This window comes from Aulonocara sp. 'chitande type north' Nkhata Bay, linkage group LG2 (genome assembly GCF_057382095.1).
Source record: "Aulonocara sp. 'chitande type north' Nkhata Bay isolate Kocher_YH1m ecotype deep benthic linkage group LG2, A_spYH_male_GT1.1, whole genome shotgun sequence".
Taxonomy (NCBI): domain Eukaryota; kingdom Metazoa; phylum Chordata; class Actinopteri; order Cichliformes; family Cichlidae; genus Aulonocara; species Aulonocara sp. 'chitande type north' Nkhata Bay.
In genome coordinates, this window is record NC_141345.1 from 37,225,939 (window position 1) to 37,236,519 (window position 10,581).

The 10,581-nt window shown below is 42.0% G+C and overlaps 1 protein-coding gene across 1 annotated transcript; it reads right to left on the bottom strand.

Annotated features, from left to right (window-relative positions):
- Positions 1–318: 318 nt before the first annotated feature.
- LOC147338387 (fibroblast growth factor 4-like) lies at positions 319–7,641 on the bottom strand. Its single transcript, XM_086264596.1, has 3 exons — positions 7,213–7,641; positions 4,496–4,599; positions 319–1,201 (listed from the first exon to the last, which is right to left on the bottom strand). Exons 1-3 carry the CDS (start codon positions 7,502–7,504, stop codon positions 1,025–1,027), a joined length of 573 nt encoding a protein of 190 aa, XP_086120722.1. The 5' UTR covers positions 7,505–7,641; the 3' UTR covers positions 319–1,024.
- Between the last annotated feature and the right edge of the window lie 2,940 nt (positions 7,642–10,581).

Consider the following 10,581-nt stretch of genomic DNA (forward strand, 5'->3'; position numbering starts at 1 on the left):
TACATTACAATCAATATACAGCCAATATTTAGCAGTAGCGTGTTATAATAGTGTTCAAAACAACTAAAACACTACTTAAGTGCAAACATCAGACAGTTGGCCGTGCTAACAATCAGCAACGTTTTGTTGTGGTTTCCGTCTCTTCCACACACATCCAGGCTGGGAGGAACCACTGGTGTAGTATGCATGCAGTACGTTGTGTGGTGTAGTATGCATGCAGTACGTTGTGTGGTGTAGTATGCATGCAGTACGTTGTGTGGTGTAGTATGCATGCAGTACGTTGTGTGGTGTAGTATGCATGCAGTACGTTGTGTGGTGTAGTATGCATGCAGTACGTTGTGTGGTGTAGTATGCATGCAGTACGTTGTGTGGTGTAGTATGCATGCAGTACGTTGTGTGGTGTAGTATGCATGCAGTACGTTGTGTGGTGTAGTATGCATGCAGTACGTTGTGTGGTGTAGTATGCATGCAGTACGTTGTGTGGTGTAGTATGCATGCAGTACGTTGTGTGGTGTAGTATGCATGCAGTACGTTGTGTGGTGTAGTATGTAGTAACTGGTATGGTGGAGTTTCCAAAGGAGAAGAGCTCAGTTTTGGTTTGATGTTTGATGTTTTATGAGCACAAACTGGGGAATTTTCAGTTGCACCAAACTGTTCAAACTTTTAATGTCAGTGATGCTTTTCACAGAGTGATTCACGACCGCCATGACTTAGTCCTCCTCCTCAAAAACTCCGATTGATATTCATTATACATGAACATATTTAAAAAAAGGGGTTAAAACAATTGAATTTATTCATTAGGATGAACTTCATGACTTGTCACTATATCTGGTAGTTTTGAGGTAAATTCAGGTGATTAGTTTAGTGTATTTGAGTTCACAGTCTGGTTAATCTCACGGCGTTTACTCTGCTTTTTAAACTGCGTCTTAGTTCGCAGCATCGTTCACTGTAGAATGGACAACACAAAATGTAAGTTGGAGCCCTTCACTTCAGTCTACACTGTTGAGCGTTTTCACATCATAATTCATATTCTGGGAAGGAAGTGTGTCATGGTCATTTTGGGTGTGACCCGGTTGCCTCTTTTGCTTTTGCCCATTTTACTGAGGCCGATGTACATGCCAGGGTACGCAGCTGACTCATAGGCGTTGTAGTTGTTGGCCAGGATATTCTCCTTGAAGTTGCATTCATCGTTGTAGTGTCCCTGAGAGGAAGAGGAAGGTGAAACGTTAGAAACACGAAAGATTTTACATGTCAGCACTTAATAAGTGGTGCTAAAGTTTCTACAGTGTCTTTTAATTTGACAAGGCCAAAGCCTATTTACATCTCGTTAGTGATCACGACTGAGTACAACTGGTAGTTTCTCGATGGATCGGTCCCAAGGAACTCGTGACGATCTAAGACGTAAATTTACACGAGTTGGGGAGAGCATCATCAAGATCATTCCAAGATCATCAGCTCAAACATCTGTACATAATACAAGTTTGGATGTGTCACCGCATCACCACACACACTTAGGAAGAAGAGCCAAAGTCAGAATCAGAATCACTCCATAGTGTATTAAGGAGTCACTAAAGTACTTAGAACAAGCTTCAAAGAGCTGCAGACGTCACGTTCCTCAGGTCCACACGAGTTATTATGCCCGATTATTTCCAAGCCGTTCAAAAAATATTCTGAAGACTGATGAAACAAAAGTTTAACTTTTTGGTAGGTTTGCATAAATCTAAAATGAATTGTTTTCCACTCTTTTGTAATAAGAGCACCATACAGCTTCTCTGCTCCTTCAGGACCAGGAGGACTTGCTTATCGATGGAGTCACAAATTCTGTTTTCTGCCAGAAACATGGACAATATCCCCCATCAGTTCAGGGCAGCGTTTCTGCAGAATGACAATAATCTGACACACATCAAGTCCACATCTGAAAGGCTCCAATACATAAAAACAAGTACATTGATATGTAAGTAAAAAAAGGTTTTCGAGTGGTGCAGTCAAAGTCCAGACTGGAATCCAGCTGAGATGCTCCTGCTGGAAAACCCTCCAATGCAACTGAATTCATCCAAACAGTGTAAAACACTGTCAGTTAGTGCAAACGCTGGGTTATAGTTCCAGCTGCCATCAGTGGCACGAACACTGATGATTAGAACGCTTGTTGTGATCTGATGTCACAATGTCTACATGCACGCCTTCAGCATCGAACAAAAACAGAAACATCTGTTAGACACATAAAGCAAATATATTTCTGCATGTGCACCACACACCGAGCAGAAACATGTCCCTGTGAACTGCTGTGTGTTTCCAGATCAGCTGCACCCCACGGTGCCTGTTTCTGTCCTCCGGCATGTGTCAGGTTTCTGCTTCTGCACAGTGTGTGAGCAGCTAGAGCACGTTTATTTCTGATATCAGCCTCACAGCTTATTTATTGACTGAAGCAGCTTTTTGGAGTATTGTTTTCCTGTGCTCGGTTTGTTTTGGAAGTTCAGTCGTATGCACATTAAGACACGACTGTTTAAAGCAATCTTTAGTTGTGCATGCAGGTCTGTATCTGTATAAATGTGTACATATAGGACGACAGCTGGTGATTAGGTGTGTCTAGCTTATGTTTAGCTAATTACTCTTTTACTTCTTATAAATTTGAAAAAAACTACTGTCTTAATTTAAAGATTTTAGATTTAACTGAATTTGATATTGCAGATAAATGAATAAGCCTAAGAGCAACTATCACAACCACATTAGGCACAAATAAGACACGCTTTGTTTCAGCATTACGTTCAGCACAATTTAACACAAACTGCATTCTACAAATGTCTTGATGCTCAAGAAGTTTGTAGAACGCATCTCCAAAAGTTGATTCTGTTCATCTGGACGTAGCGTTTTGTGGGAGAAATGTTTCATCATCATCCCGGTGACGTCTTCAGTCTCAGCTGACTGCAGGTTTCAATCTTATAAACAGGACATTTGCATAATGACTGAAACCACTGAAGGAACAATGGGCTGGGAGGTCAGTTCCTAAATCTTAATTATGCGAATTCTCATGACCACTGATCAAAGGTCACTGATCAATGTCCATGAGTCCCATTCACAGAGAGTTGGGGAATGGCTGCAGTCACAGCATTAGGGAAGATGGTGACAGATGTACCCTTATTTACCTGATGTACCTGAGTAAATGTGGTTATCCCAGCTGGACTTTTGTCAGAGCTGGGAAGGCTCCTAAAGAAAGCTCCAGCTGATCCAGGAGAGAAGGACAAGAGAAAACCTGCAGTGATCCCGTATGTGTCAGGAGTATCGGAGCAGCTGAGACGCATTTGTAATAAACACTACATCTCTGTGGCTTTTAAGCCCCAAAACACGCTGCGCCAAAAACTGGTCCCCCCCAAGGATCGGGTCCCCGACACAAACCAAGTAACATAGTGTACGCTGTTAAGTGCAGGATTCATACAGCAGGGAAACCAAACAACCTCTGGCTACAACACAGCAGAGCCACCTCGTCAGGCCAGGACTCTGCAGTCTATCTACACCTACAGGCCAGTGGACACTCTTTCAATGATGAGGATGTAACATCCTGGACAGGGAGGAACGCTGGTTTGAGGGCGGAGTCAAGGAGGCCATTTACGTGAAAAGGGAAAGACCATCTCTGAATGGAGGAGGGGCCTAAGGGTACATCTGTCACCATCTTACAATGCTGTGATTGCAGCCATTCCCCAACTCTGTGAATGGGACTCGTGGCCATTGATCAGTGACCTTTGATCAGTGGTCATGAGAATTTGCATAATTAAGATTTAGGAACTGACCTCCCAGCCCATTGTTCCTTCAGTGGTTTCAGTCATTATGCAAATGTCCTGTTTATAAGGTTGAAACCTGCAGTCAGCTGAGACTGAAGACGTCACCTGATGATGACGAAACGTTTCTCCCACAAAACGCTACGTCCTGATGAACAGAATCACCTTTTGGAGATGCGTTCTACAAACTTCAGTAAATCACAGTTTGTATCATTTGTTTTAATGTACTTTCCCTCAAAACCAGCAAATACAAATGCAGATGTATGTGTGCGCGCGTGTGTGTGTGTGTGTGTGTGTGTGTGTCTGTGTGTGTGTAATTACAAGTAAGTGTAGATTGTCTCATTCATAGTCCTGGAGTGGGTTGGCTGGACGTATACCTCATTAGAAGTTGCTCATTTCAAGTTTCATATTTTTAGCTCTATCACTCAGTGGGACAGCTGACCACCATCACATCCAGCAGTCATTTCATTCTGCCAGTTAAACCATAACTTAAACTATTTATGCCCATTTAAGGCTTAATAGATAACATGAAGACTGTAGCATTTAGCATGATGCCGCTCGTTTCAAAAACATTTCCACTTATTACATTTATTACAAATGTCAGTGAACAGTGGCTGGTGGAGGGTTACAGCATGAACATGTGGGTGTAATGCTTTGGACCAACTCACGGCATGCATCACAAGCCCCCGTGTGCAACAACGGCAGCAGTTAAAGGTTCTTACCGAGCCATAGAGTTTCCCTTTGTCATTCATAGCAACGAAGAGACCGCTTCTCACCCCATAGAGAGTCACCACTCCTCTCTCCACTGGAGAAATTTCTAGCAGGGCTGGAGTGAAACATGAAAAGGACAAGTTGCTAATGCTTAGTAAAGTCAACACTTGCTGCATATCTGCAGAAGATTAGCACAGCTCCTGTATGTTTATGTTTCTTAGTGAAATGGTTCATGTCATATAATGAAACCTGAAAAACCCATAACAACAACATAGAAAACAACGACCATACTTTAATACAATCTTTCTGTTTTAGGGTTGGAGCCCGCCATGTTCTCCACCCTGATGGGTCGACACGGGCCTTCTTTTGAAAGTTTGTGTTTGTGACATATATGAACAATGGCGTTAAAGCAGACACACTTACACTAGGAGTCACGGTCCTGGGTCATGTGAGCCAGTATTCTGAGTTCTTGGTGTTTCTCTTATTCCTCTCAGTCTAGTTTCATTTCAGTTTATCTGGTTACATTCTGTCATGCCTGGGTTACAGTTTTAATTCATGATTTATCAAGCTCCCATTTGTCTCATCCCTGTGTGAAGTTTTCTGTGTTTCTGTCATGTTTCATGTCCAAGTTTTCTTTGTTTGTCCAGTTCGAGTCATGTCTGGGTCTCGTTATGTTTCCCGTTTTATTTTGAAGGATCCTTGTGTTTTTTGTTTATTGTATTTAGCTTCACGGCCCCTGTCCTGTCATTATGTTAGTTGTTGTCAGCTGTTTTCCCCGTGTGATTCTGCTTCCCCTGATGATTTGTGATGTGTACTTAATCCATGTGTTTCTGCTCAGTCGGTGTCAGATCCTCTGTTAACCTCACCACAGTTTTCATAGGTTTACTCCATTGTTTCTCCGTGTTTTCTAGCTTACTCAGTGTTCATAGTTTGTCACAGCTTTTCACTGAGTGTCACAGCCTTTTTGTTAACAGCGTTCATAGCCTCCTTAGTTTCCCTAGTTCCTTGTTTTTCTTCTGCAATCAGCCAATAAAGGCTCGCTTTATTTTTGAAACTACGCTTTGTCTCCACCCTGTCTGCATCTGGGTCTACCTCTTTCCTCACACCAGCGCACCCCGCCGTGACAAAAGGCTCATTCTTATAAAATATTTCTCCATTTCCACGACACAAAAACAAATATGCACTTTGTTATTTTGGTTTGATTATCTGATTTCAGTTTGTTCACATAAACAGCATCTGTGCTGAAGGCCTGTGTTAGCTAAGTGTGTGGAGTACTCTATCACCTCTACAACGTCAGCCTCCATAGCAACTCCAGAGACTCCCAGTGCTATGGAAAATGATGTGGCTGGTCCCAGTGCCTTAGAAGAAGCATCCAGGGGCTGCAGGCCTGTAGCACTGACCTCTCATATCATGAAGGCTAAGGAGACATGTCATAAACACCATCTCCTGCATGTGTTTATATGTCACTGCTATACGTATAGACATGTACATTCATCTTCTCTCCTGTGTAGTTTGTATTTTTCCATGTTGCTTCAAGTTTTAGATCATTTATTTTCTCGTATGATTCACCTGAAGTATCCTGCTGTGTTTTCCTTCTTTTGGATTCTGTGTGTCGTCACCAGAAGAACTCCTCACATCAATCAGACAAACAACAAACACAAAACCTCTGAGCCTAAAAAGGTGGTCAGATGAGAAAGCTTATAATGCACAAACACATTAGTGCAGTCATTACTGAGTCTGTGCCCCATAATTCCAACCATTTTTTATGATAATTCATTCATTCAACCTGTAACTGTGTTCCAAACAGCAGCGTCAACCTGGCAGGAAGATCACTTTGCTTTTGAGATCAGATACGTTTTATAAATATCTATTTACACACAGTTTACTGCAAAGATCATATTTGAATTCAAAACTAATTATAAGCCTGGTTTATAAATGGGGCTGTGGGGATGATATAAGTGGAGACTGGGTTAAAGGTTCTGCTCTGTTCTGGGAGGCAACATCTGGAGGCCAGTGAACAAACTGGTGCTTATAAAGAACTTTTCTACTTTAACTGAAAGCTTAAAGTGCTTTTCACTGCACGCATTAACACAGGCATTAATGTATTATTCATACACATACACAGATTCATTTTGGGGTTCAGTATTTTGTTAAAGGACACTTTCGCATGTGTCGCTCTGCCTCCTGAACTCCAACTCAGTCGCTCTAAAGTGTTCTGGGAACATTTGAACATGAAATCACGTCGACTTCTGGGTTCGTGTCATATTTCTTCAGCCGATGTGCTGATCTGACTGACAGACTGACAAACAATTTCCTCATTATTGGAGAATAATTTACAAACATTTATTAAATAACACGTGTCAGTGATTCCAATGATTTTCTTACAGACAACATAATTAGACTTTTTGCAGAAAACCCGCCCCCTGCTGGCCATTGTTTTCAAGTTTATTGCAAACCTGACTTTATTTTTCTGAGTGTCAGCAGGAATTCTTTTTTTTTAAAGCTATTTATTAACATAATGCAACTGCATGATTTCTTATCTTTTGATGTAGAGATACAAAACAGAAGAATATAATAATGTACAGTATGTTTGCATGCAACAAGCAGTCTCCTCAATCCACGCAGAAATCACTCGACCAAACTTTGAGATAGTTGTGTCTTTATATTTGTTCTTATCATAGCAACAAATGATAAAGGTGATGAATCAGGGAAAGGAAAAATTACTTACTGTATCTGTTTTCATTGTGCACGCCCGTGATCTTCCCATTGGGTAAGACCTGAATGTGGAAACCAATGCCCACGTTACAGTAAAGCCTTCTCAGTCTCTTTATGCCCAGCAGGTATTCTCCGTCTTTCGCTGTCACTTCCCTCTTGTCCCAGATGTTGCTGCTGGGTGAAACCAGTGATCCGGCGCTTCGTACCGTTTGTCTCGTCCGGCTGATAACTGGAAGCGGAGCAGAGGCGCTGCACAGGAGGATCCCATACAGAAGAAGCGGGAGCTTGGACCTTGGTGATGACATACTCTACCTACCAGTCATAGAAGTACACAACGATTGTCTTGTGCTTATCCAACTGAATGTTTAGTTAGTATGAATAAAACCTGGTAATAAAATCTTCAGTGATCAGAGAATTATCCTAAAGACAATAACTTAGCTCCTGCACTCTCTAAAGCCCGGTAAACATTTTCAGTGTGCATATTTAGACATCTTGAAACACCTCAAAACCCAGCGGGGGTCCAGTTTGCAATGTTTCGCGTTTCCAAATTTTGCTTTGTCCTCAGGTAGAGTCAGCAGAGAACACACTTATATGTGGCCCGTATTACATCACGCACCACCTGCTGTCATATTTGCCTGTGAGTCATAGATGCCGTAGAAGAACACAAACTGGGATATCAATAAAATACATTGTGACAGAAAACAAAGAGGAACACGCAAGCACACAGAAACACAGTAAATAATAAACAAAGAAACTGCCTTGAAAATATTCAGCAGCAGATCAAAAACGGAAGAAAACCATGAATCAACATATGATTCTCTCTGTCACTTTACCTGATGCTGCTGAAGTGAAGCAGAGCAAAGGTACAGAGGTCTGATTACAGACACCGCTAAGCAGTTTGTGATTTGGCATCATTTTAAAACGTTTCTTCTTGGAGGTCATTTTTGAAATAACAAAACAAAACATGACAGCGCTGTAAACAACGGTAGACTGATGCACAACAAGCAAGCAAAAAATGCAGAAAACAGAGATTTGAGATGAGAAACTGTTCTTGAAGTACACTGAGAGAGAGAGTGCATGAAGTGTGATTTTATCCTGGTGGAAGTAAAACAGCCAAAGTCAGAGTCAATTCATGTTTATCAAACGTCAAGCGTAGCTTGGACCTTCTTTTGCTGCTGATTCAGTGAATTTTGGATGGAGAGTGACAAAACCTGCAGCTTCAGGCCACTTGGTTATGGCGTTCCACGTGTGTCCTGCCTGCCAGCATCTTGCACCCTGCTGTTATGTGCTGGATGGTCTCAGGGGCATCTTTGCACAGCCTGCACCTGGGGTCTTGCCTTATGTGCTGCCATGATTAATACATGTGCTTTCTTTCAGTGCAGCTTTGCTAGCCATTGGTGCGACTTCTAAACATAAGCCACTTCTTCTGCATGCTGTGCGGGTCCTGTCCTTTCATGATGGTTCATTTTCTTGCTCTTCTTCTTCTGTCTCAGATTTCCAACCCATCATGGCAGATGGCCCCGCCCCTCCCTGAGCCTGGTTCTACTAGAGGTTTGTTCCTGTTAAAAAGGAGTTTTTCATTCCCACTGTCACCAGGTGCTTTCTGATAGGGGCTCGCTTGATTCCTGACACTTAGGGTGTATTTTTACTATCAGAATCATTAAAGCAGTGATAAACAATCATCATAAGGAAAGGTAGGTGATTAGCAGTTAGCCAAGCTAGGCGTGTGTTAGCATCTATTTTCATATACAGCAGGCTGATTACTCACTGCAATGATCAGCTGGCCAAACTGACAACATCAGCTGGGGTTCAAATCATTGTTTTCCCCCTGACTGTAACTCCAGCTGTGTTTCTTTTTGACTTGTCCAGTTAGCATGGTGACGCAGAAGCATTGCTCCTGAATGAAGCAGTAATGTTTTGAAATTTTGCAGATATATAGAAATATGACTGTATTTTGGGGGAATGGTGCCCGACCTTTGAAGCAGTTTTTATCAGATTAGACTGATTATTATGTACTTGCAGTATTTTGTCTTTGTGACCGCTGACATAAATGCTGATAGTCCCTCCCAATAACAACACACATACACACAAACATGTCTGTGTGTGTGAATAATATGAAACTTAGTCTATGCTTGTGCTGGTAACATTGTCACTGTTAGTGAACAATACATCAGTGGAGGCTTGATATCATGCGACATGTGGTGCGTCAGAACACTGCTCATGTAGGGCTTATTGCAGGGCTCGGAAAGATAAAGCAGACAGAGCCAGTGATAGATCGTCTGTGTACCCATGCAAAGGAATAGTCAGCCCACTGGGAGAAAACCCCATAGTAGTTGTGACGTAGGTAACTATTCATCAACATTTGCTCTGACATCAAACGTCATCAAAAGAGTTCCCCCAAGCCATGAGAGAGAAACTGACACTGACAGGCTCGGAAAATCCTAATAATCCCATTCTTTTTCCGCTTCCATGGATGTAAGCCTAATCCCATTTGACATCTGGGCCCCTAAGCCTCACTATTGTTTAAGCAAGGTTGGCCAAACACTTATTTATTATCTGTACATTTAGTTTCATAAATGTTTAGTTAACAAGTATTTGAGATTTGGAAAAAATGATCCTTGACAAATACGGACCTACACAAAACCGAAGGAGCTGATCTTCCAATAATGGACAAATCTAAAGTTCTTCTACAGAACACATCAGAACACATTTTTAGCAGGTAATTATAAGGTTTGCTTTACTTCTGTTTTACCTAGATTATGAATATAACTTGGGTAAAAGGAGAAGAAGCGTCACAAATCCACATACAAAGCAGAACTTTATCTATGCCAATGTTACATTTCTATACTTTGACACGATTATCGTAAAATATGTAACCAGAAAGATGACAAAGGGCAAAAGCAGCACAAAATGTTTGCTACACCACACATTAGGAATGAAAGGCTGTTATATTTCTCTACTTCCTTCTAAAACACTGACTGATTTTCACTGAGGCTGCGTCCACACCTACACGGGTATTTTTGAAAACACAGATTTTTCTATGCGTTTGCACCTTTCATCCACACGTAAACGGCGGTTTCCTGCCTCCACCCCGGGGGAAAGGGTAGCATCTCCTGGGTCTAGGTGCCGTTTCCCCCTCCAGGGGCGAGGGTACCTGGACCTGAGGTATAGAGTTTGTGTGGGGAGTGTGATTGTGTGTACAGTGTCCATGTATGTCTATCCCTACGTTGGGTGAGTGCTGAGTGTTTGTATATGTGTGCATGAGGGTGGGAATGCATGTTTGTGTCTGTGTCTATATGTCAGGTCGGGTCTTACACACTGCTGAGGCTGTTTCCGCCACGACCCACCTCCAGTAATTGGAGGAAAATGGAAGGATGGATGG

What these genes read in the sequence shown, in the direction of transcription:
- LOC147338387 (XM_086264596.1), bottom strand. Translation starts at nt 7,504, where the DNA reads ATGTCATCACCAAGGTCCAAGCTCCCGCTTCTTCTGTATGGGATCCTC. An exon ending in GCACAATGAAAACAGATACA is followed by an intron (nt 4,600 to 7,212) that starts GTAAGTAATTTT and finishes GTTTCACTCCAG; the next exon opens with CCCTGCTAGAAATTTCTCCA. An exon ending in AAGGGAAACTCTATGGCTCG is followed by an intron (nt 1,202 to 4,495) that starts GTAAGAACCTTT and finishes TCTTCCTCTCAG; the next exon opens with GGACACTACAACGATGAATG.